The sequence below is a fragment of the Tamandua tetradactyla genome, chromosome 6, assembly GCF_023851605.1.
Source record: "Tamandua tetradactyla isolate mTamTet1 chromosome 6, mTamTet1.pri, whole genome shotgun sequence".
Classification (NCBI taxonomy): Eukaryota; Metazoa; Chordata; class Mammalia; order Pilosa; family Myrmecophagidae; genus Tamandua; species Tamandua tetradactyla.
Window position 1 is genome coordinate 123,704,587 of NC_135332.1, and position 27,585 is coordinate 123,732,171.

Consider the following 27,585-nt stretch of genomic DNA (forward strand, 5'->3'; position numbering starts at 1 on the left):
TACTTGAGTCATATCATGACCCAGTTATACCAGTAAACATTTTCTAAGCCATTAATCAGTCCATTATAAATTTTTTAAGCCCTATGCCTGTTAAGGTGGTTTTAAATAGGGAGTATTCTTAGTCAGAGTTGCCTATAATTCATATACTTCCTTTACTGTTTTAGGCCATTATAAACATAACTACATTTTAAAATCTACTGCTCAAGCAACGGTTTAATAAAAACTAAAACCAAAAATTCAGCTTTTTTCAGTCATTGTTAAGAATATCTGTTCTTAAATATTTCAGTAAAAAAGTTCCTTTTAAGGAGTGTACCTTTTAGTTTTCGGGTCTCTTTCCACAATGTTATAGTTGTTTTTCCTGCTGCCCTGGTATCTGCCATCATTTTTTATCCTAGTAAAATACTTCTAATCTCCTCTTAGTTGGGAAATTAAGGATATTATTCTTAATTATCATATTAATAAATCTTATGTTAATAAGAGCTGATGAAACACTTTGAGGGCCTGAAGCACTGTTTCTTTAATTTCTGTAAGCATTTTGATGTTTTTTTTCAATCAGGAGGAGAGGAAATGCAAACTCAAACTCCATAAAGGAGTTTTACTGTGAGGCTAAGCACAGGTGGGCTGCTGCTTAAGATGGTGGGAGCAGCAAAGGGTAGGGGTTCAGGTTATACGGGATAGTTGGTGGGAAATAGGGAAAGGGAGGCGGTAGGCTTACTTTGTCTAGCTTGGGAATGGGAAATTGGCAGGTTACTATTGGTTGATTTTGGAAGCAGGAGGCTAAATTGGGAGTTGCCAACCCTTCATTGGTGGGGTTCAAAAGTTAAACGCTACTATAGTGATGCAGGTTGTAACTGCCAGAGGGCAGAAGTTGGATAAGGGGAGTTAGAGGAGGAATGCAGCTGCCAGAGAAGGATGCAAAGACACTCATGCAACTGCTGTTTAGGCTGGGGCAGGCTTTGTTTTGCAAGAGGCTTCCTGGAAGTTATTAGTGGTGGAAGTTTCTTAGAATATTTGCTAGGGCTTTATCACATCAAGAGGGAAGGGGTTCTGCCTAACATATCTGAAGTAGATGGGGGATGTGTTAAAGAGCTATTTTCTGGGCCTCATTCCTGGATATTTTAATCCTTTTCACTTGGGATGAGAGTAATAGATTGAATATTGAAAAGGAAAAAGAAAAAAAAAAAAAAAAAAAAAAAAAAACCCAACCCCAAAATGCCTGCTAGGAAGATACCAGGTTTTAATACAGAAGTTTTATGGTCATTATTTGCTCTGTTCTGGAGAGCTATCATTATAGAAGTCTTGTTATAGATAAAGGAGGCGTCATTATACATACCATCAGTCCTTCGGTTAAAATTCATTAAACATTTTTCATAAATATAAGTTAGTAATATGAACTCCTTTACTCTTCTAGGAAATTCAAGAGCACTCTTTGAGAAAATTCAAGAAATTGAAGCTGGTGAGAAGAAATATTTTTTTAAAGTTACTCTTATATATTTTGCTTTTGACATCAATCTTGTAGGATGGGTGGAAAGACCAATAGACAAAAGATTAAGAAGTCCTCCCTTTATTTCTGAGCAAATGAAACTATACAGTAGACTCTTCCCTCTTTTTTTTTTTTTTTAAACCATTTCCAAAAGTGGGTTGTAGCTTTCCCACAGTATCGGGTTGCTGGTCTAGGTACACATACACAACCTAGGTGATAATTCACTTAGATTTAAACTACTTTTTTCAAAGCCGACTTTTCCAAACAATGCATCATCTACATTTTAAATGGTGGGTGAAATTCTACCACCACTCTCAAAAAAAAAAAGGGACAAGGAGGTGTATTGTACTGGACAAAAGAAATGGAGAAAGTATTGACAGTACAAGCAATCTATAGTTCCCTTGGGGTAGAAAGAATTGTTGAAAGAGTTTTCTCACATGTGAGAAAGCAATGAAGCACATAGCATTGATTTTATTTCATCATTTTCAGAACCTAGGTATTGAAATACCTGAAAAGAGGCCACCATTTGCTAATACATATAATCCCTTTTCCCACTAATAGACAAATCAGTAATAAAACTTATACTTAAAAACAAAATTAAAACTTTAAATCAGATTAGTAGGACTCTATCCTTAGCCCTATAAAAATTTTACCATTAAGAAAAGATGAGCTATATAATCTTTGGTAGTTATTTTATAAATTTAATCATTTGGAAAAACAAACGAAATTTCTCAAGTTTCCCGGCACTTTCCCAATTCCAAATGTAGTGCTATAACATTCTGATGCATTGCTTAGTCTCACTCTATTCTTCCAGATCACCAATTAGATACTCCAAACAGCACAAAGATAGAGCCGTTATTCTGTGAATCCTCTATTCCCTGCATCTGATATTTGAGTTTGCACAAACTTTAAGCCATACAGAGATTGTCAACATCCACTTCCCTCACTTAAGTGATTATTTATAAGACTGACATCTGGAACAAAACAGACTAAAAATAGTATGAAAATTACATTCTCAAGGGTCTCTGAGAAGTCACCTAGTCAAATCTTCTGTCCCTAATCATTCTAAATCAACATGCTGCTTATAATGAAACACAGCTCTTTCAAGATTTTAGATTCAGTGATTTTTTTAGCCACTTTAGTTGGCATGATCTAATGAGCTGGAAATGGACTTGAAAAATTTGGTTTTAAATGCTGAAAAGTTAACCTCACTGACAAAGATAAGATTCTTGCAGTGAAAGAGAAAAAAATGTTTCAACTATTTACTCAGATCTAAATAGAATGTAGGTAATATATATCTTTCATTGCATTATTCAATATTAAGAATCTGCACCCTGAATATTATAAATCAGGAAGAAAGATTAAGCTGGAAAATACCCTTTATGTTACTCATGCTGGTAATTGTGACCAGTTGATGCAGAAGAAGGTAAAGCATATTATTTTAATGTGGTCAGATGACAAGGAAATTTGTTGAAGAGATTAAGTAAGGTAACACAAAGCACCTATTGATCTAAGACTCAATTTTAGACACCCTCCCACCCCCAGTGGCTCACAAGGTTTTTTCTGAGGTGACAAGACATCTAGCTCAATGAGCTCAAAAGTACAGTGTAAAAATGAGAACACTTCTGATTTACTTCAGAAGGCTCAAGGACTTTACTTTTATTTAAAGGGAAAGTTGATTAAGACATGGCAACAGAGGTTATACTGACTCTCCATTGTAGGCTGAACTCAAGAAAGCAGAACACTGAAAGAAGCACAGACCCTGTGGGTGAAAACAAAGTTACGATTTGTTCAAAAGATTCAAATTGTCACTAGCATGAACAATGCTTTATAGCAACCTTAAGATGCCTCAGTTTAAAGAACTGATGGTTCAAAATGAAGTTATGACACCCCTGGAGTCATGAAATGAGTCTCAATATGCCAGCCTTATTCCTAAATTTCTGACTAAATGATCAACTCCAGGTAACGTCTGTCTCCATCCAGTTCTGTAGTATTAGTTTCTTGCATAAGATTTGAAGCATGGAGAGTTCTGTGACTTTATCCAATGCTTCTTAAGTTCTGTGACTTTATCCAATGCTTCTTAAGAGTAGCAGCGTTTCTCACTTGATCAAAATTGATCTCAGAGCAGCTCTAGACCTGCATTTGCGCACTTTTGAAATTAATTAAACCAGTGTTGAAATTGCTTTTAAATTACTAGGAAAAACTTCAGAAATAAAACAACTAACAGGCTATTATAACTATGGCTAAATTAAAACAAACAAAAACCTCAGATGTTCATGGATAAAAGGAATTCTTATTATACGGCCCACTTCTGAAACAAGCAAGCATACAGAAAACCTACAGTTGTATGCCCCTGACCTGTATGACATATGCAGGGGAGAGTCTATTTTGCTTTTTTTTAAAAGCAGAAAAGGAGGGGAGAAAAGTCTAGCAGGAAACTTAATTAAAACTATTTCAACATCCTTCCATTAACTGTCTGTATTTTTAGGAGGAATCAATGGCTCTATTTCATTCCAAGTGGCCAAGACCTAAAATTAAAAGATCAACCATCCTACCCTCAATTGTCTTCTTCATACTTCTGTTCGGTTTTGTTGTTAATACCAAGTACTATTTCCCCAGCTGTGAAGTCAGGGTAGCAGCTGCCTTTGCAAACCATGCCAATCCTACACCAATACATAAAGACAGCTGCCTTGACTGTCTTTACAGATGAAAGAAGTGTCAAAGGCCTAGAAAAATCTCTAGTACTGGCAATGGCTTGTGAAGGCAGCTGCTTGCCTGCCATACTGCTTGTAGAGTATGCTATGTGTCAATAGTACAAGAGAGGAGGAAAAATATGAATAACATATTCTACTTCCAAATTGTTTTCAGTATGGGATATTACTGTTTTTTTATATCTTAAATTTTGGACTCCTCGGCACTTTGCAGAAGCAAAACCTTAATATTATATAAAGATCTTGATTTCTACCTTAATTTTAATAAATTAAACAATAAAGAATCTTGAAGATTTGGGTCCAAGAGTTCAAGAGACACAAATAGCAACTGATTTTCTAACAAATTAGCATGGTTACAAAGCCTCAAAATAATCTGATAATCTCAGTGGAATACAACAGAATTTAAAGCTGACAACAATTTGATGGGAACTAACACTTGTAGGAAGAGTGTTTCTGTTTCACTAATATGGCCTTCTGCATAAATTCAACACAGATTAAAGATCTAAACAAAGTTTACAAGCAGAACTGATATTTACACTTCTCTTTTAGGTAATTTTTTAACTTTAATAAAAAAATATTGACTATACTTGATGAAATGTCTATTTTAGTAATTATGATGTTTGCAATATACTTTGAAATACTGAAAATATACTTAAAATACACAGTGGAATAGTTTGATATGATGAGCAAAAATGTCAAATACATAATCCAGGGGATGGTCAACTATAGTTATAATAAGAATAATACTCCAGATGTGGCTACTCTGAGAACTTCAGTTATCTGTGTTTCAATGGACAATTGACTTTTTGCTTGCCACCATACTGAAAGTCAAAAAAATATCTTATTGGTGAAAATTGCGGGCTAAAACTAGCATGACGAATATTAAAAACAGGGTCACATCTGTGACACAAAAAGCATTAAGAAATATGAACTGGACCTATTCTATCATGAATAGCATAGGATTCCACTGAGACGTGTTTGCTTTTCCCTTTCAGACCATGCCCTCAAATTTCTAAATATTCCTGAACAGCTATGAAGTTTGAGGGACTCTGTTTGCCTACTGCTGGCTATGAAGGAACAGAATTCTCCTGTAAATTGACTCTGCAAGGTGTTGGTCAGAACCTCTCTGAGGACGAGAGATGGGGTTTGCTCAGATTTCATGAACTCTATGTGCCTGCTTGTTCATATTATAGTTAACAAATCTATATATGTGTATCTATATGTGCAGGAGAATATGGTCGGAGATTTGCTTTCATTATAACCTGATAATGAGGTTGTAAGAAGTAGCAAGTCCTTACCTACTTCAAGTTTCTTTGGAGGCTACCATAATCTACCAAAAAGAACCTACCAGTAGGACATGACCATGCGACTTAGGTCACTGTGGAAGAGCAGTAATATATACATACACTTAAGAATAATTCCATCTAAAGTTATAAGCTTGCCAAATACCAAAACTTCAAACCCAATACATGACTATTACCATCAAGAGGCATTTCTAAAAATTATATAGAATTAGATTAATCTGCATAGGAACATATGACTTTACACTAAAATATATAAATATTAGTAAGTTTCAATAAAGCCAATTTGTAATCATGGAAAGTCCTAGCAACCTGGTTAAATGGAAGGAGATTTGTTATATCTTATTAGGGAGAAACACATATAAAACTATACAGAGAGAACTAAAGGGATGTTGGCAAGAAGCCTTACCTCAAGACAGCAATTTATAAATTTATTCTTCTAAAATCCCTGGGCAAGAGAACTAAGAATAAAGAACCCTGAAACAAATTTAAGTATATACAGGAATCTCAATTTATGATAGTTAAGCATTTTAAATCTGTGGAAAAAGGATGGGTTAGTCAGTAAATCACACTGGGAAAACTGGCTTTATATGTGGAAAAAAGAAATTAGGTCCCTATATCAAGCTATAAGTAAAAATAAGTTGCAGATACATTATAAAAGCTAAGTGTGAAAAATCAAGCTTTGAAAATATTATACAAAAATACTAGAAATATGTTTTTGAGTTCTGAGTAGGTAAGATTTTTCTAGATAAGCCCCAAAAAAGTACAACTATTTCAGCTGCGTAACAAATCATCTTAAAACCTGGCCTCAAGCAATGACAACAATAATTTATTTTGTTCAAGAATCTGAAAAGCTTGCCAGGGACAGCTCAGCTCTCCTCTACACTAAGTCTGAAGGGGCAGTTTACCGGGCTGAAGCCACTTCCAAGATGGCTTAGTCACATAGCTGCAAGTGACAATGGTGGCCCATTCCTTTCCAATGGGCTTTTTCTGCAGGGCAGGATGGCTTCGGCTTTCTCACAGGATGGTAGATGGATTCCAAAGTATTCTGAGAAACAGGAAGTGGAACTACCAGTTTCTGAAAGCTTGGGCCCCCAAACTGGCAGTGTCACTTCTACTGTATTCTATTGTTCAAGGAGTCACAGAACCCAGATTCAAAGTGAGAAAATACAGACCCCCCTTGATGGGAGGAATGTCAAAGAATTTGGGTCTGTGTTTTAAGACCACTATAACAATTCATAAAGAAAAAGATGAACGCATTTGACTCTGTCAAAATTGAAAATTATTACATGAAAAGGTCACTATAAAAAGGCAAAACATGAGATAGTTTGGGAGGAGATAATCTGCATACATATAATCAAGAATTAATATCCAGAATATATAAAGAATTGTAAATCAATAAGAAAAAGATAACCAAATAGAAAAATAGGCAACTCATGGGAGAGGAAACCTAATTGGCCAATAAACATATGAAAAGGTATTCAACCTCACTTTATAGTGATTAAGGAAATGCAAATGAAAATATCGCTTCTATTTGGCAAAAATAAAAGAAAGTCTGGGGAAAATACCCTAAGTTTGATAAATATGTGAGAATATGAGAACTGTCATAAACTTTGAATAAAAATGGAATAACTTTAAAGAGTAATCTGGCAGTATCTAAAAAAAATAAAATGTATGTATACGCCATGTGCTGATTTGAAAGGATGTATGTCCCCTAGAAAAGCCATGTTTTAATCTAAATCCCATTTCGTAAAGGCAGAATAGTCCCTGTTCAATACTGTATGTTTAGAACTGTAAACTTATAACTTATTAAATTCCCCTTTATAAAAGCTGTTCCAGTTCTGGTATATCAAATTCTGGCAGCTAGCAAACTAGAACAGATTTGGTACCGGAGAGGGGGCTGTTGCTGCTACTGCAGTTTGCAAACACCAAACATGTTGGAATGGTTTTTCAAATGGATAAGGGAAAGATTTTGGAGGAATTGTGAGGAGCTTGACAGAGAAGGCCTAGAATGTTTTGAAGAGAATCTTGGTAGAAATGCGAACTCTAAAAATACCTCTGAACGGGCTCTAGATAGAAATGAGACGTGTGTCATTACAGACTGGAAGGAAGGCGACCCTCGTTTTAAAATGGCAGATAATCTGGCAAAATTGACTAGGCTTTGGCTTTGGCTGGAAGGCAGATTTTAAAAGCCATGAACTTGGATATTTAGCAGAAGAGATCTCCAAATTAAATGTCAAAAGTACAGCCTGGTTTCTCCTCACAGCTTATAGTGAAATGTGACAGGAAAGAGATAAGCTGAGAATTGAACCCTTGGGTACAAAGAAATCAGAGGTTGATGTTCTGGAAAATTCTGGGCTTCCAGGAAGGGAGACCCCAGAGAATAGTGCTCCATGTGAAGATCTGACCAGATGTGGAACCAGTCAGCCATTTCAAAGAAAGTCAGGCTCTGACATGGAGTTATACAGGAAGGATCTGTGGAAATTCCTTGTCTGATGGGCATGATCCAAGGCTACTGCATAGAAACCCAACGAGAGTATTGTGGGATCTGTATAAAGAGAATCACTGCCAGTCAGGACTGAGCGGGACAAAGAAGGGACACATTTGGAGGAAAAATAACTTCAGAGGCAAAGCCATTGAGGCTGGGGTCAGAAGTCAAGAAGCTTTGGGCCAGAAGAACAGACCCACCCAAGCACTTGGAGAGAGTGAGTTTGCCCCAAAGGCAGAGGATGGGACTTCCACTTTGTTGCAGTGGAAGAGCTATGCCACCTCAGGCCTTGGAGAGGGTAAAGCACATTCCTTGGGGTTTGAGGAGAGCCTGGCTGCCACGACATGGAGGTTGAGCATGTGACCCGCAGATGGCAGAGAGCCCGGGTACAGCCCAGATGCTTGGAAAGGGTGGAGCCGAGAAAAAGGTGTTCTCCCCAGTGTTTCCCAAGGTTGTATTTAGAGAGAGGCAAGCCACTGCATAGGCCTTTGGAAAGGGTGGGACTGCCACTTTCTAAAGCCCCGAAGATGAATGACTTTCAGACTTTGAAATCTGTTATACTTTGCCCTACAGGTTTTCAAAACTGCTTGGGTCCTGTGACCCCTGTGTTCCTTTCTCCCTATGGAAATGGGTATATGTATCCTATGACTGTTCCTCCTTTGTATATTGGCAGCAAATAACTTGTTTTGAGTTTTTAGAAGTCCAGAGACAGGATAATTTTATCTCAGAAAAGACTATGCCTATAACTAACTTTGATTGGAGTTTGTATGTTTCTAACTTTGTATTTCACGTGTATTGCTACTGAAATGGTTTAAGGATTTCTGATATTGTTATGAAATTAATGTATTTTGTATATGGGGAAAACATGTCTTTTTTAGGGTCCAGAGGGTGGAATATGCTGGTGTGAAAGGATGTATGTCCCCTAGAAAAGCCATGTTTTAATCTAAACCCCATTTCATAAAGGCAGAATAGTCCCTGTTCAACACTGTATGCTTAGAACTGTAAACTTATAATTTATTAAATCTCCTTTATAAAAGCTGTTCCAGTTCTGGTATATCACATTCAGGAAGCTAGCAAACTAGAACACTCTATAACCCAAAATAAAACTTTCAGGTAATATACCACAAGGAACTAATACATTTGCTCCTGATGACATGTAGAAAGATGCTAATGCTTGTAACTTTCATAATAATGAAAAATTGGAAACGTCTTTAAGATTCATCAACAGGAAAGAATATAAGTAAAAATTGGGGTATATTTTAGAGTAGAATACTATGTAGAAATTAAAATACTATATACTATGTAGTATACTATACTATATATAGTAGAATACTACATAGTATATAGAATACTATATAGAAATCTAAATGTATATACGTTGATAGATGTCAAAAACAAAATGCTGAGTCAAAATGTTAAAAAATGATTTAGAGTAAAACATTTACAAGTAAATATTTTTCCTTGGAAAACCCAAAACAATAGTAAAAACTATCACAAATCATAAGTTTAGTAAGATGACTAGATACAAAATATAGAAGAATCTAACAATCTTCAGGTATATACATACATAACGTAGGAGGAAGACAAAGATACCACACTACTAACAAGATAAAACACCTAAAAAAACTTTAAAAGCTTAAACATATGTAAGACCTTCATGAAAATCAATCAACAAACTCTTTAAAACCCTGATCTATGTCTCTTCTCATGCCAATACCATACTCTGTTGATTAATGTAACTTTATAGTAAGTACTAAAATCAAGTAGCATGAGTTCTCACCTTGCTCTTTTCCAAGCTTATTTTGGCTATTTAGGTCTTTTGACTTCCTATATAAATTTTAAAATCAACTTGCCAATTTCTTCAAAACTGTCTCTAGGATTTTGAACGAGAGGGCACTGGATCTATGGATTAATTTGGGGAGAACTTTCGGCTCAACAATATTGACTCCTAATCCATTGCTTTAGTTTCCCGGATACTAAGACAAACACCACACAATGAGCTGGCTTAAATAAAGGAAATGTATTGTCTCATGGTTTTAGAGGTTGGAAGGCTTTTTTTCTCTCAGGGCACACAGCATTCTGGCAGGTTGGCAATTTTTTGGGTTCCTTGGCTTTCCTGTCACATGGTGATGTCTTCTCCTTTCGCTTCTGAATTCTGCTGACTTCCAGCTTCTTCTACTTCATGAGGCTTTCTCTTCATAAAGTCTCTAGGAATAGGATTAAGATCCAACCTCATTCAATTGGGTCACATCTTAACTAAAAATAACCTCTTTAAAAGATCCTATTAAAAATGTGTTCCCGGCCACAGAAATGGATTAAGAATAAGAACATGTTTTTTTCCTTAGACAAATAATTTAATGTACCACATACATGAACACAGTATCTCTCCATTTATTTAGCTTTTCCTTAATTTCCCATTGTACTTTTGTAGGTTTCAAGATAGAGATCTTGCATATCATATGTTAAATATATTTAATATTTTTTGATGCTATCATAGTTCAAAAAATTTCATTTTCCAATTGTTCATTCTTAGTATATAAAAATATAATTGTTTTTATATATTCACCTTATATCCTGCAACTGTGCTAAATTTACTTATTATTTCTAGTAGATTTTTTTGTATATGTATATATTTTTTGGGGGGTTATCTACATACATGATAACATTGTCTGCAAATAAAGACTATTTCACTTCTTTCTTTCCAATGTGTATTCCTCTTCTCCCAGCCCTACCCCCTCACCCTCCACACACACTGTCTTATTACTCTAGGTAGGCCCTTCACAATGTTGAACAGAAGTGGTGAAAGCAACACCCATGGGTATCCATCCATTCCTTATTCCTAATCTTAGTAGAAAGTAATGAACTTTTCACCATTGAGTGTTGATGTTAGTTATAGGTTTTGTTTATAAATATCCTTAAACAGATTGAAGGTCCCTTCTATTCTTTGTTTGCTGAAACATTTATCATGAATGAGTTTGAATTTTGTCAAATGTTTTTCTCCTTTATTCTATTAATATAAATTACACTGATTGACTTTTTAGACGTAAAAACAACCTTACATTTCAGGATAAATTCCACTTGGGTCACAATGCACTATCCTTTTTGTAAAATTTATTTTTGGATTAGATCTGCTAAAATTTTGTTAAGGACTTTCACACTTCTATTCATAAAGGCTATAGGGGTCTACGGTTTTTTTTCTCTTGTGACACCTTTGGTTTTGCAACCTTTATTTTCTGTTATTATTATGAGGTGGTAAAGAATGAGAAATGAAGTGGGATGGGGATGTGTTTGCTCATATTTTTTAATTAATGAAATAAAGAAAATTACATCAATGATTTAGTGTAAAGTAGTACAGCTAAGTCTCTTTCATAGGCCTTCTGCTCTTAAAGCTCATCTGCTTCTGAGAGAAGCCTGGTAGTTAATGAAATATAATAGTGGTAAACAGAAAGGATCAGTCCCATCAAGCATTAAAATTTAGGTCCTTACATTTGCTTCCAATATTCAACTAAACCCCAAGTATTTTCATTTTACCTTCCCAGGTATCTCCTTATAATCAGATAATATAAAGTATAATCAATATGTCTAATATACCTACATGAGGGTTACTTCATAATAATTGTTGCTCTCTTCACATACCAGAAAAATCACTTTATTTTTTTTAGCATTCAATTTATTGGTGTGGAAAAAGATTTGTGACTAAGTACCAAGTCTCCAGGACAGGACAGAGAAAGCTGGCAAAACATAAATATCAGATAAAAATCACCTGGACATTAAGATTTGATGAGTTTTCATATTTTATCTTTTATATCCCTTGCTGCCACTCCAAAAGGATAATTAAAAAGGTTTCACATTTAAACAAAGACAATTTTCTTATCTAGAACAAGCTTATCGTGCACAAATTTTTGTGCAACTTTACCTGATAGTTAGAAATATCACTAAACTATGTTTCAGATCATATTAAAAAAAAGGTAAAGCAAAATACATGAAGATGCAAAAACAAAAACCCTTCCTCACTAACCTCTAGATTTAGTTTGTAGGTTATTTTCTAAATCATTGAGCCAGTAAAATAAAATTGTCTCATATTATCAACAAAACATTAGCTTAGCTAATCTCTTTTGCAGTGGTCTTTGCTTTTAAGTAGTCTGGTTTAAACAGTAACAAAAATATCATCTTTTTAGTGCACTCATTAGCAGCCTTTCTTAACCGGGGTTTAGCCAGAGAATTAAATTCTACAGAAAATAATTTGTATGTCTATTTTATCAATTTCCCCAAGGATGTAGTAAAAGTAATTCATTACATACAATGTACCTTATGATATTAGAACATAATTCTCTAGTGGAACACTTGTTGAGAAAGGCAGCATGACAATTCTTCCAAAATGATGCAGACAGTGCAGTGACAAGGTTGTATATAACCTGTAACATATAACAAAATTGTGAAATGCCTCAGATATATGACTGGAAATAAGAATAATTCCACAAAAATCTAAAAGCATCTTTATCAACAAAGTTATCTTAGGGAATACATGCTTTTCGTCATCCAAAGAAAAATTTTTTAGTTTAGGGGCATTACTTTATATTGACTAGCAAACCTCTCAGATACTGTTCAAAACAAATGTTAATCAATATTAAATGAATAAATATCTCTATTCTAATTCATTGTGCAGTTGCCAAATTGAAAAGTAGCTTAACAAAAAAGTAATACTATAATTCAGAGCATCTTTTACTTTGAGACTCATATTTCAAGCCATTGAATTTCCTCTGATCATGGTGTCTGTAGCAGACAATATTACTTCCCAACCTAATATCCATTCTTCTCTCCTACCTCTATTTACTTCTTCCTGATAGTCATTTTGTTCAGATATTCATCCTTATATTTTCAGGGGAGGCTGGCCTCAGTCCCAGTTCTAGGGACATCTCAGGGCTGGCTTCATGGATGTGTAACCAGAGCTGTCACTTAGGATCCCATGCATAGAAGGGCCCCATGCTTGGGGTTTAATGCTCTGCAGATGCCGTCTTGAAATTCTTAATAATATTATCTTTAAATTTGTATTTTGTAAATGAAAACTGATGGGACAATGGATAGGTAATGGAGTATGTGCCATGGCTTGAAGCCTTGGCTAACACAGGGTCCCATTTCACCAGGATGGGTTCTTAGCCACCAACTCCCCAACCCCTAGGCCCCACCTACCCAGCTCCCATTTCCATCTTGTGACTGCTGATACTCTTTGTCCTGGACAGCAAAAGACTTGCATCAATGAGGAAAAGCCCAGATTTCGCTGTCAATCTCCACCTCTGTTGGAAGGGAGTGGGGAGCATGCCCTGGGCACAGGCATGGGAGGGTAGAGGGCAGGCATGCAATACAAGGAGAATCCTGACCCAAGTTGACTATGTTTTGGTATGTTCAGTGGGCTAAACCCCTCATCCATCTCTCATCCTGGTACCCCTACATCCTGGCATTGATGTAGATGTATTTGTAAATATGTCAATTTGAAGATGCTATTATTAGTTAAGGTGTGGACTTAAGTAAGGACTTAACAAGATCTTAGAAAATCTTATTTAGATGAGGCCAAATTGAATTTAGGGTAGGCCATAATCCATATGACTGGAATTTTTATAAGCAAAGGATATTCCAATCTAGTAAGTCAGACCAAGGAAACAGAGCAGCATGTGAAAGAGGCAGAAATGCAAGCCAAGGAACCCCAAGGATTGCAATAAATCAGCACCAGAAGGCTTCAGATTGCCTGTTGAGACCTTGATTTTTGGACTTCTAGCTTCCAAAACCATGAAATATTAAATTCCTTTCCTTTAAGCCAATCCAATGTGTGGTATCTGTCATAGCAGCTTTGGCAAATGAAGACAGTATCTTAATAGGTATGACATTGCACTTGAAAAAAAATTTTTTTTATTGTAATATATATATACAAAGCAAAGAAACTTATAGCAGTAATAAAGACATTTCAGTAATGGTACCTATTTTAGAAGGTTTGGAAAGTAACAGCCTATTCCTTTGACTTGCTTCCACCCCCCCAACTCCCTACTCCAAGTAAATTTTTTGTATTATACAGCCCAATATTTTAAGTCATTTCATTAAAAAAACATCTCCTTCAAAAGTTTAGCAGAAAATTTTCAGTGGTTTCCATGATCACTGACAGTTTTATTCATTTAGTTTGAAATGTACTTTCATGATGAACTTAACATGCAACATTAGAAAGAAAATTAAGTTTCTAGTACACCTATTTTCTCTTCCTATCCCATCCTTCCAAAATCAAGTTCATCATCATTAAGCTGCATACCACATAAATGGAAAATAGGAACAAACATATTTCCACTGGGCATAGAAATGTGGCTATATTCTATGTAATAAGACAATGGTATTAACTAGCACTTATGCAGAAATAGACACATTCTTCCTATGGGAGCATTCTGATTTCGAGATCCACACCACCTGAATAGGCTGCAACCTAAGACTTCATTTCCATGTGGCAAAACAGCCATCAAAGAAATACTCTAGCAGAAGCATCCATGTGTTCACTAGTAGAGCCCTTCTTACCTCCATGCCTCAGGATCCTCATCATAGGGAAGAGTCCCATACCTTCAAAAGAGTTCCTTCCTTCTCTGGGTACTTTCTCCGGTATAGGGAACAACAAATTGATTGGGCCTCTCTCTCTTTGTTGCCTAGTTCTACAAAGCAAGTGATCTACTTCTGGATTCATAAACATTGGATAACAAATTTATCAAATCACAAATGTTAAGTTTATACTCGGTAAAATGTCCAAGATCAAGTTATGAACAAAAATTGCATCTGCTTTGGGGAAAACCATAATCTCTTGCAAAAAACCACAACTAGTAAAAACATGTTTATAGCTTTCTTAGACATAACTTTTGGTAGTGAGAAAATTAAACATTCTTTAAAAGCCATGGAGCTGAAGTCAGTGCACTGACTAAACAGAGCAGCTGTCAGTGCAAAGTAGGTTCCTGTCCTAATCCTTTTCTGACCTCAGAGTTGAGCCTGAGAACCTGTCAGAAAGGTGCTCTCACAGTGGAAGACATCAAGCAGCAGCTGCTTGAGCTCAGCAGGCTGCAGCCGTTTTCTTTCTCTTTTAAAAAATATGCCTCTCTGGTTGCCTAGCTCATGATACAAGGGGTGTGACAATTCTCCTTAATGGCTGCAGAGGACAGTTGAACTTTCAGTTTCATTAATATGTGGCTGTCAAGGACAGGGAGTCTAACAATCTTCAGCACTTGACGCTGAATCTATAATTCTGTATGGATGCATATAGTCACAGTTACAGAGTAGAGTAATATTAGTGCATTTTTCCTAGGAAATTAAAAAATTAATAGTCATCGATCTCATTTATACAAACTTAAACCAAATGACTTAAATTTCATTTAGGGCAAGGAGAAAATAAATAAATGAAATATAAACGAAAGGTTAGAGGAGAGAAAAATCATTCATATATACATACATACACACACTTATATATATATATATATATATATACATACACACACACATGTCACTGATTCAGAGAAGCAAAACAGAGACTTTTGCCTTTTATTTTTGATAGTCATTTGTGCAAAAGTACTAAACTGGGTAACAAATCCCCAGTGGCAACATTCTAATTGTTTCTCTCTGATCCTTTTATATTTAAGGGAGGGAGATGGGAAATTCATAGTGAAAAATAATGAAATTAGTGAGCTTATGAATTCTTTATGATACAACTGCACCAACCTCACTGGAGAGATGGGGCTTCCAACTCTACTGTGCTTCTACCCAGGTTTTAGTGCTGTCTCCTTATGAGTTGTCATTCCTGTTATCTCACAGGTAGATTTGTTTTTTCTTCTATATTGCTTGTGACTAAGGATGGTACCTCCAACTTTTCTCTTTTACTAGTGGAAATTCTAAATCCTCCAATTTATGCTGGGTTATGGTTGTAGACAACCTATAGGGCTGTCCTATGCCCCGTAAAGGGTAAGTTAGAACCACTTCTTTCATCAGAGCTGGGATACAGAATTCCTAGTTCCAGATACTATAAAGGAATTTAAAAACGCACAAAGTTCATGGTCTCATGGGGGCATATCTTACGACACCAAATCTTGATCAAGTCTGAGCGTTGCACATCTGACCGGCAGCTTTCCTTACTGTCCCTACCTCAACCAGATTTTCCCCTGGCTAGAGATCTACAGAGACAGTCCTTTTTCTTTTGCTACAGTATCCTTTGCTACAATTGATTCTAATTAAAGTAAAACAAATTACATAGTGTGTGTGTGTGACTTTTCTTTGCAGAAAATAAAGTAACAAGATACATACAGCAAAACCTTGGAGGATGGGGTAGACTGGTTAACTGTATTTCATGGGTGTTGGTGACTATCTGTCTCCTTTCTTGTTGAGTGAGCATATTTAAAAGTAGAATATACGAATATATGAGAAAATAGTAAGATGGCTGATTTCAGCACAAATATATCAGGAATTAGATGAAATGTAAAAGGACTCGATACTCCAATCAAAAGCCAAAGACCGGCAGACTGAATAGAAAAACAAAGCCTGACCAAATGCTGTGTAAGAGTCACACAAAGTAAATATAAGATACAGAAAGACTGAAAGTAAAAGGGTGATACAAAAATATACCATAAGAACACTAACTAGGGTGGGCCACGGTGGTTCAGCAGAGTTCTTGACTGCCATGCCGGAGACCTGGGTTCAATTACTGGTGTCTGCCCAAGCAAAAAAAAAAAAAAACAAAAAGAACACTAACTAAAATAAAGCTGGTGTGGCCTTATTAATAAGAGATAAAGGAGACTGCAAATCGTGAAGCATTAGTAGAGATAAAAAGGAACAGTTCATAATAACAAATAGATCGACTTCATCAGGAAGATAAAATCATCTAAATTTTTGTGCACCTAATAATGAAGTCTCAAAATACTTCATTTGTTTTTTGAAATGAAAAATGTTTTTGTTTTTTTTTTGAAATTTCACTTTATATATTCATCCATCATAAAACTAAATTCCCCTCAGAGAATTCTATGCTAATTCTATTTCTCCTTCAATAACAAAACCACTCTCAGGAAATTTAAGCTATACTTCTCTTTGTTTCAGAATTACTTTTCAAGGATGCAGCATCACATTTAACTCATAATTACATTTATTCTATGAGTGATTAAGTAGCTTATATGGGACTATATCACACACAGATAACCATTCAAAATTCTTGACAAAATATAAAAAGCCCATGTATAAAAAATATATATATATAAAAAGCAACCCTTAGAAGACCTGGACAGTAAGCACATACAGGGAGAAACTGAAGAACATTTGAGTCTTTCTTGAAAGAAGGTAAGTATACTAGGTAAAATAATAGCAATAATCATAATTTGCTTTCATTATGTGCTGGAATATAAACATTACTGAGGAAAATTGCTAGCTACTGTAAGGGTCTCTTTTACTTTAAATACTTGGTCCTAGCATGCAACCTGGCACTCACTCTCTTTCACATCAATTGTGAAAAATCTGACAGAATTGAAAGGAAAATAAAAGGAAAAAAATTCCCAAAACACACACTCACAGTGGCAGATTTTATTCAGCTCAAAAATAAAACGTTTGAGAATTTGCAGATGTATAAACTAAAGCAACTGACATATACAAGTGACTACATCCAGCATGTGAACACATTTATTATTCAAATGTACATAAAATTTTTCCAAACCTGGCCACATGCTAGATCATAAAATAAGCTTCAACCAATACATAAAAGATATAAACATTTTTTATTTACTATAGTGTGGTTTTGCTGTTAGGACATACAAAAAAACCAACGGCAGAGAACAGAGAATCCAGAAATGGGCCCTGTTAACTACAGGCATTTGATTTCTGAAAAAAGGTAACAATGCAGAGCACTAGGAAAATAACTGTCTTTTGGTTGTTTTTTTTTCCCCCAATCAAAACATTTGTGAGATTCTAGTGTTTGTTTCTAACCATTTGGATTTCTTTCCCTGCTGTTTTTTCCTCAATAGCTTTTAAAATTTTCCAAAATTTCCTAACATTATTCCCACTAAGTAACTCTCCTTTCCTTTCTCTCTCCATCCTTTGGAGAGATGGAGAGAGAATATACTTTTTAAGTATATTAAATACTTATATATAATAAGTATTTATTATTATACATACTTATATGTATAATATACTTCTAATATATTACTAATATACTTTTTAAGGACATAATAAGTGGTGCTAGGTTAACTTAATAATTGTGTTTTAAAAATGAAATTTTTCTACAGTGAACCATTGATTATATACTTTGGATGTATAATTTTCAATTATATTATATGTATAATTTTTAAAATTGAGATATATATCCAATCTATCTCAATTTAAAAAAAAAAAAAGAAAAGAAATATATACATTGTTATATCATGGCACCAAGAAAAGAAAATGAAAATTTTCAAGGAAATGTAAAAATGAATTTACTTTTACCTCACACCATATATACTAAAATCAATTTCAGGTGGACTTTAGAGCTAAATGTAAATAGAGAAACAATGAAACTTCTACAATATATAAGATGATCGAATCATCATGACCTCAGAGTAAGTAAAGATTTCTTAAACTGCACACAAAGTGTACTCTGTAAGGGAAAACACTGACAAATTGAAATACTTCTGTTCAGCAAGATAACATTAAAAGAGTGAAAAGGTAAGCCACTCTGATAAGCCAGTGTGAGTGAAAATATTCTCAATATATTTAAGCAACAAAAGGCTACTATCCAAAAATATAAAGAAATCTTATAAATCGCTTATTTTTTGAAGACAGAAAATCCTATTTCAAAATGGGCAAGTGATTTACTCACATACATAAAAGGATTTCGAAAAGGTCAATACACATGGGAAGATGTTCAAACTCAGGAAAATGCAAATTAAAAACATAATGAAATAAAACCAACATCCACCAGAATGGCTAAAAAAAATTTTAAAGACTAATAACAACAACTACGTGATGCGGCTAGAACTCTCATTCACTCTTTAAAAAAAAAATACTTTTATTGAGAACTGTCCAATAGTACAGTCCAACCATATTATACAATCAATGGCAATAGCTCACAAGATCATCACACTAGTTTGTGTATTCATCACCATGATCATTTTTAGAACATTTGCATCACTCCAGAAAAAGAAAAGAAAAAATAAAGAACTCGTACATTCCATACTCCTTACCTCTCCCTCTCACTGACCCACAGTATTTCAATCTATCCAATTTTTACCCTGTATCTCCCCCTATTATTTATTTTTTAACCTTATTATTTTTTTTAATTCATCTGTCCATGATAAAAGGAGCATAAGACACAAGATTTTTCACAATCACACTGTCAAAGCTATACAGTTATATAGTTGTTTTCAAGAATCAGGGCTACTGGAATATAGTCCAACAGTTTCAGGTACTTCCCTCTAGCCACTCCAATCACTCCAATACAACATAAATTAAAAAGGGTTATCTATATAATGCATAAGAATAACCTTTGGGATAACCTTCTGTCTCTGTTTAAAATCTCCCAGCCACTGAGACTTTGTCTTATTTCTCTCTTCCCCTTTTTGGTTAAGACTTTCTCATTCCCTTGATGCTGTATCCTAGCTCATTCCTAGGAGTCAGGTCCAATGTTGTCAGGGAAATTTACACCCCTGGGAGTGATGTCCCACATGGGTAGTTCACCTGCCAAGTTGGCTTAGAGAGGCCACAACTGGGCAACAAAAGAGGCTCTCCAGGGGTGATTCTTAGGTATAATTATCAGTTGGCTTAGCCTCTCCTTTACAGGAATAAGCTTCATAAGGGCAAACCCCAAGATTGAAGGCTCAACTTTTTGAATTGGTTGTCCCCACAGCTTGCGAGAATATCAGTAATTCCCCAGATGGGGAAGTTTAATATTTCTTCCTTTCTCCCCAGTACCCAAAGGGGACTTAGCAAATATTTTTTTATTCTCTGTCTAAATTACTCTCATTCACTCTTGATGGAAATATAATTGCTCTAATTTCTTTGGAAACTGTTTGGCATTTCTTCTAAGGTTGAGTATATGCATACCCTATGACCCAGCAATTTTACTCATTATATTTATTGCTTATCGAATGGATATATATGGAAATGTGTGTACAGGTACATCAAAACTCATGTACAAGAATTAACAGGAAGAACAGTCAAATTACTGTTAGTCAAAATAGTCCAAATGTTCATTAATAAGAAAACAGACAAATAAATTATGGTATATTAGAACAAGGAAATACTATTCAGTGACCAAAATAAAAACACCGTCACACACAGTAATATGGCTAAATTTCACCACAGTGAACAAAAGAAACCATACACAAAAGTATGTCTGATTCCATTTCAATAAAATTTAAAAACTACAAACTAATCTATGGTATTAGAAGACAGGATACGGATAAACTTTTCAAAGAAGAGAGGAGGCAGTGATTGGGAAGGGGCACATGGGAGGAATCTAGGGTACTTGCAACTTCCTATTTCTTGACCTGGTTACATATGTATGTTCCTTTTGGGATAATTTATTGAGGTGTACAATTAGGATTTGTGTACTTAATATATATGGTGTTCTTTAATTAAAAGGTTTAAAAAAATGGTAAACAGACAAACCAAACAAAACTATTAACTAATCTAACCAAGCAATTTATCAATCAAAATCTGTAAAAGCACTTCTCATTCAAGGTTTCTCACATGGTTGCAGTTGGATAGTATCAAAAGCAAGTCATCTCAAAGACTTCCTCAGACAGGCATGGCAGCTGATACTGTATGTTGACTGGTACCTAAGCTAGGACTGTCAACAAGAACACCAACATTTTGTCTCTCAATGTGGTCTAGGCTTCCTTACAGTATGGTGACTATACTCCTAAAAAGAAAGAGCAAGGCAAAGTAGAGGCAAGGTGAGATCACCTTATGACCTTACCTCAGAAATCATGTTGCCTCCTCAGTCATTTTTACTGTGTACCATTTGTTAAAAATGTGTGAATAAGGTAAAGCCCATATTCAAATGGAAGGCAATTAGATTCCATTTTGTCTAATGGACAGAGGATTACACAGGCTAGAGGAGTGTCAAATAATTTGTCAATAAGTTTTAAAATCATTACAGTCTGACCTTTGCTACAAAATATTGACATTCTTACCACAAGCAAAATAGACCCATTTCCTCCTTCCAAGATTTCCATGAAGTCCTATCAATTATGGCATCAAGCTAAGGCTCAAAGTTCAGGATCTCATCAGCTAAATCAAGTCCAGGTGCAGATGAGGTTCCTCAAATGCGGTTCCATGGGAACAGAGCTTTGATTATAATTTCTTTCAATATGAAAACCTATGACCTAAAAGACAAATTAAAAGCCCTTACACATATACCTAATATACAATGGTGGTATGGACATAGAGTAACTGCTATATACACTCCAATTTTTTTTTTTTAAAAAAGCACCCAGCAGACTCTGGCCCATTACAACTGCAAGAAAAAAAATGTTAGAGGAAGGAACTATAGATTAGATTAGCAAAACCTTAAAAGATATCAACTATGTGTTACACAGGGCATTTAGCACCATTGCCTGATCTCTGCCTTTTAAATAATGCTCACCCAGTTACTGAGTTTAAATGACCCCTGAGGAGGGGAGGTGTTCTAGCTTGCTAGCTGCCAGAATGCAACACACCAGAGACTGATTGGCTTTTAAATAAAAGAGGATTTATTTTGTTAGTTCTTCAGAGGAAAGGCAGCCAACTTTCAACAGAGGTTTTTTCTTACGTGGGAAGGCACAGGATGGTCTCTGCTGGCCTTCTCTCCAGGCCTCTGGGTTCCAACAACTTTCCCTGGGGTGACTTCTTTCTGCATCTCCAAAGGCCTGGGCTGAGCTGCAAGTGCTGAGATGAGGTATGCTGAGCTGCTTGGGCTGTGCTACACTGCGCTCTCTCATTTAAGCACCAACCAATTAAGTCAAACGTCAAAGACAGGCACGCCTCCTAGCCAACTGCAGATATAAATTGGCAACAGATGAGGTTTGTGTGCCATTGGCTCATATCCACAGCAACAGAAGGAGGTGTCTTTACCTGGCCAAGTTGACAACTGAATCTAACTACCACAGGAGGGAAGGAGGGAATCACCAGTTCGGTGATCTTCAAGGTCTCTCTGAGCTCTGAAAGTTTATAAGTCTATGATTCTAATCAAATTTCAAAACAAATCTTTTGGTTGAAACTTTTAGTCAGTGGGTTAAGCTGACATTCTATCAATAAGTACAACAAATTTTACTACTTCTCAGTTACCACTGGACAGTATTAGAAATGTTTCTGAAAGTTAAGAATAGCTAACATTTATTGAATGCTACTAAACCTCTCAGCCTCTAATCTTCCAAAGGCAAGCAATGCAGGAAAGAAGCTGCTGAAATGGGACTCAACAGTTCTAGGCTTCGGTCCTGGTTTTACTTCATATTATCTAACTTAGGGCAAATTCTCCGAACCTTAGCTTCCTCATTTAAAAACAATGAAAGGCTTCCTTCTAAATTCCTTTTCCTCACTTACACTGGTAATTAAATGATTAGATTAAATAATAAATGAACAGTCCTCCTCAGAGCTGTTCTTTAATTAACTGAGCAAAGCCTACAGAGCTCTTAGTAATGCAGTCCAGCTCCCTAGCATAATCTCCCGCTGTTGCTCTCACATGAAGCTTGAGCTCACTTGACTATGGCCACTTTACAGCACTTCAATGATCTATACTTGTTTTGGCACACTTTCTTTCTCCTCAAGCTGAGACCAAAAGTCCCCTTCTTGAAAATATTTCCTAACATCTTGAGGTAGAGCACACAAATTTCTTTCCCCACCCCCCCCAAACCTGAATCTGCCATAAAAGAACAGGCATATCTTTATGACAGCATGTATCAATGTCACATTTTCTGCCATGCTTTTATTTTTGTCTATCCACCCTACTATATGGTGAGACTCTGAAGGGCAAGAACTATATTCTGTATATTTAGCATTTAGGACTACCTAGTATACAGCAGAAAATCAACAAATATTTGCTGAATAAATGCATTCTAATTCTGCTGATAATGTGAGTCAAGAAGCCACAAACGTCTTTTAACATCCATCTTTTAGGGTATGATAGAATAGTAGTTATATTGATGGGTACTATCATAAGCTATTGAAAGCAGGAAATGGTTTAGTCCATATACAGCTTATATTTACTAAAGTGAGGTACTTTAGAAGAGGGTAACTATAAGTATTAAGAATTATTTTTAGAAACCTATAATATTTCCCATTATTATAAACTTATTTTAATAGCTTTGTTGGGATACAATTTACATACCATAAAACTTACCCATTTAAAGCGTACAGTTCAGTGAGTTTTAGTATATTTGCAGAACTGTTCGACTATCACCACTGATTTTAGAACCTTTTCATCACCCACAAAGAAACATTAAGCAGTCACTCCCCACTCTCCCCTCTTGAGCCCCTGGCAATGACTAATCTGTTATCTGTCTCTATGGATTTACCTATGCTGGACATTTTTTGCAAGTGGAATTATACAATATATGACCTTTGTAAGTGGCTTCTTTTATTTTACAGGGTTCATCCATGTTCTATTACAATTTCTTTGTCTTTTACAATGCTTTCAAAAGTAAGAGTTAGAAGATACATATCATCACTTTTGAAATCTTCTCCCAAACATATAGCATAATATGAAAAGGGATCCCTGAGTGAAGAAGAAAATATTGGAATTAAGAAAAACTTAGGGGCTATTTATTGAAGTGATCATTTTTATTGCTAATTTTATTTGTACACTGAAAATATTTTTAAAAGCCAATTACTAAGAAAAAGAGTTACTAATTGATTTTTTTTAGTTTTTCTTTGGTGTAAAAACTTAGAAGGGCATATATCAACACGGACTGATCTGGGAAATAAGTATCGGTAGCCCTGTTACTCTACTCTGACCACACAGCTAAAATACCAGCAAATCACCATGATGTATGCTAAAAACATCATTTATAAAAAACTTTATACTGCATTCTGCTTGTATAAAGATTCAGGTGAATTTTTCTTAGCTCTCTTAAGAAATATTTCACATTTAACCCTGTTCTAGTCTGCTAGCTGCTGGAATGCAATATACCAGAAACGGAATGGCTTTTAAAAGGGGGAATTTAATGAGTTGCTAGTTTATAGTTCTAAGGCTGAGAAAATGTCCCAATTAAAACAAGTCTATAGAAATGTCTAATCAATCAAAGGCATCCAGGGAAAAATACCTTGGTTCAAGAAGGCCGATGAAGTTCAGGGCTTCTCTCTCATCTGGAAAGGCACATGGAGAACACAGTCACAGTTTCTCTGTTGGCTGAAAGGCACATGGCAAGCAAGGCGTCATCTGCTGGCTTTGTCTCCTGGCTTCCTGTTTCATGAAGCTTCCCGGGAGGCGTCTTCCTTCTTCATCTCCAAAGGTTGCTGGCTGGTGGACTCTCTGCTTCGTAGTGTCACTCTCTCTGAATCTCTCTCTCCAAAATGTTTCCTCTTTTATAGGACTTCAGAAACTAATCAAGACCCACTCAAATGGGTGGAGACATGTCATCCCCTAATCCAGTTTAACAACCATTCTTGACTAAATCACATCAACCAGGGAGATGATCTCATTACAGTTTCAAACATACAGTATTGAATAGAGATTATTCTACCCTTATGAAATGGGATTTATATTAAAACATGGCTTTTCTTAGGGGGCATATATCCTTTCAAACCAGCACAAACCCCTAAATATACCAAAACTAGCTGGGATTTCCTCAACTCATTTGAATCAAATAAATCATACAAGATAACTTAATAAGAGTTTACTGTGAATCTTTGTACCAACACTGCTTAAGAATAGACACAAGGTTACAATCTAGTTTTGGAGCTTATATGACGCAAAGAAATAACACAATATTTCTAAATTGTCTAAGAGTGAGTAGCAAAATATATGAATGGTATAAACAAAAATGACATACATAGTTGAAGCTGGAGCTACAAAATGGTTTAAAATGAAATTTCTTCCTTGTTTTCATGTGAGCTTATAAATCATTAGTGTACAGGAACTGTTACTTTAACTGCAGTAAAGACAACTGAACTAATAATAATATTCTTTAATTGTAGCAATGAATGACCTCCAAAGTACTGTTATTAATTTTCTTATGGTAGTGAAATAGAGCTATATTGAGTGTTCTAGTTTGCTAGCTGCCGGAATGCAATATACCAGAAATGGAATGGCTTTTAAAAGGGGGAATTTAATAAGTTGCTAGTTTACAGTTCTAAGGCCGAGAAAATGTCTCAAAGCAAGTCTATAGAAATGTCCAATTTAAGGCATCTATTGAGGGAAAGATACCTTGGTTCAAGAAGGCCGATGAAGTTCAGGGTTTCTCTCTCAAATGAGAAGGCACATGGCAGACGCAGCCAGGGCTTCTCTCTCAGCTGGAAGGGCACATGGTGAACACTGTGTCATCTGCTAGCTTTCTCTCCTGGCTTCCTGTTTCATGAAGCTCCCTGGGAGGCATTTTTCTTCTTCATCTCTAAAGGTCACTGGCTGGTGGACTCTCTGCCTCATGGTGCTGCAGCATTCTCTGGTCTCTCTGAATCTCCCACTCTCCAAAATGTTTCCTTTTTTATAGGACTCTAATAAACCAATCAAGACCCACCCAAATGGGTGGAGACATGTCACCTAATCCATCTTAACAACCACTCTTGACTAAATCACATCATCCAGGGAGATGATCTGATTACAGTTTCAAACATACAGTATTGAATAGGGTTTATTCTACCTTTATGAAATGGGATTTTGATTAAAACATGGCTTTTCTAGGGGGCATACATCCTTTTAAACCAGCACATTGAGTAATGCTTCAAAGAACAGATCACTGGCTGAGAACTACACAAAGGCTAAAAATATGAAAAAAAAAAAATTAAATTGTTATTCCCAGGAAAGCATTTTACCTGTTTTTAAAAGTAATGGGGGGGGGGGGGGGTGTATGCAAGGGTAGTTCAGTGATAGAACTCAGCGTACGATGTGGGAAACCTGGGTTCGATTCCCAGCCCATGCATCTCCCCCACCCCCACCCCCCAAAATTCAACAAATGGTGCTGCAATAATGGGATAGTCACATGGAAAAAGAATGAAATGAACATTAATTGTTTTAAGCTACACAATTATATGTAGTTTGTGTTTGTCTGTTTGTCTTGTTTTTTTGGCATGGCAGGCAAGAATTCTGCCACTGAGCCATCGTTACACTACCCAATTACACAGTTTTTAGAAGTTGGGTTTCATTCTGAAAGATTAAACAGTAGAACCTTGTACACATCACAAAACTAATGTACATGTTTCAAAAAATAATAAACGTATGTTTTATTTGAAAGCCTCATAGTCCAACGACCCAATATTAATCTCATCATTAATAACAACAATAAAGCCACAGTACTTTCTATTCTTGAAAAAGCACAGAGACTAAACACTGACAGACTGCAACTTCTCAACACTGCTAAATCTCCAGAGGGATAATTAGCAAATCTCAAATCTCTACAAAATCCTGTTTTACAGGGAATTCTCTTTTCCACATAGGGCAGTTTCAAAGAGATGACAGGGCTTAGCTCCGTAGGTTTAGACGAGCCGTTCTTGGAATGGAGCAAAGCACTGCATAGTGAATCACTGCAGAAGTAGTGCCTGATGACAGGTACTCACCTTCTCTTTTAAAGAGACAAAAACAATAGTAAAGCTGGATGGGAAAATGCTTTGGTGGCTTTGTCTCCTGTCCAACCAGTCCCTCACTTTTCCACAACAGGTAGGCACCAGCAAAAACTGTTGCTGAATACTTCAGACCTTGCCAAGATGCTGAAACCCACTGGTTTCTGTGGTTGTCCCAGGCAGACCCATTTTCTACAGATCTTGGCTCTTTGCCAGAGCCTAATTAAGCCAGAGATGTTCAATGGTTAACCCTCTCTGCACCTGCACTCTGACATGCTTCCACTTTCCCCAAAGACAGATATGTACCAGTCTATACCAATGTACAGTGGGGTAAGTATGAATGGGTATGTGCATGTACCCACAATTCAGCACTTACTACAAAGAAAGAGCAGCTCATTTGCGAAAGTCAGGGTTAAGAAACCACCTCAAAATCCATGGGTAGTTTGGTTTTATTAGTAGGATTTGGAGAAGAGTGGGGAAAAAAATCTACACTTGACTCATGTTTAATCTTAAGGAAATAATTTCCCATTAAAAAAAGAAAACAAGTATTTAGATCACAATGTCTTTTGTGAATCCTTTTTTTTTAACCAACTGAACAAAACATTACAGAGCTTTTGAAATTCCCAGAGCTACTGCTGTTCATTAAAAAAAGAAAGCACCCTTTTAAGATTTAGGTGCTTTATCTTTTACAGTATGAAAGGATCAAACATAAAACCTTATTTGTAAGCAAAGCAGTAGTGTCTCTGGGTCTCTTGCTAAGATCGACAGCAATGAGGGTGAATGAGGGGAAGCAGTGACAATGGTAAAAATGAGTGAAAGGAAGCTGCCTGTGGAGGCCAGCCTTCCCTGATTGCAGTTTTTAGATGTAAGGCCCATAACTCTGTT

The 27,585-nt window shown here is 35.9% G+C and overlaps 1 protein-coding gene across 8 annotated transcripts in view; it reads right to left on the bottom strand.

The window, feature by feature from the left end:
- MRPS28 (mitochondrial ribosomal protein S28) overlaps positions 1–27,585 on the bottom strand; it is a 170,497-nt gene that overhangs the window by 29,685 nt on the left and 113,227 nt on the right. The window contains exons 3-4 of one of the 8 annotated variants that reach the window (XM_077167064.1): positions 12,292–12,398; positions 9,518–10,190 (exon numbers count right to left, since the gene is read on the bottom strand). The exons of 5 other annotated variants lie outside the window; for them this stretch is intronic. In XM_077167064.1, coding sequence (XP_077023179.1) covers positions 12,293–12,398 — 106 coding nt within the window. In that variant the 3' untranslated portion in view covers positions 9,518–10,190; position 12,292. Of the gene's footprint in view, positions 1–9,517; positions 10,191–12,291; positions 12,399–27,585 lie in introns of those variants that run through there. 2 more of the 8 variants (XM_077167063.1, XM_077167065.1) reach the window with 2 other exon arrangements.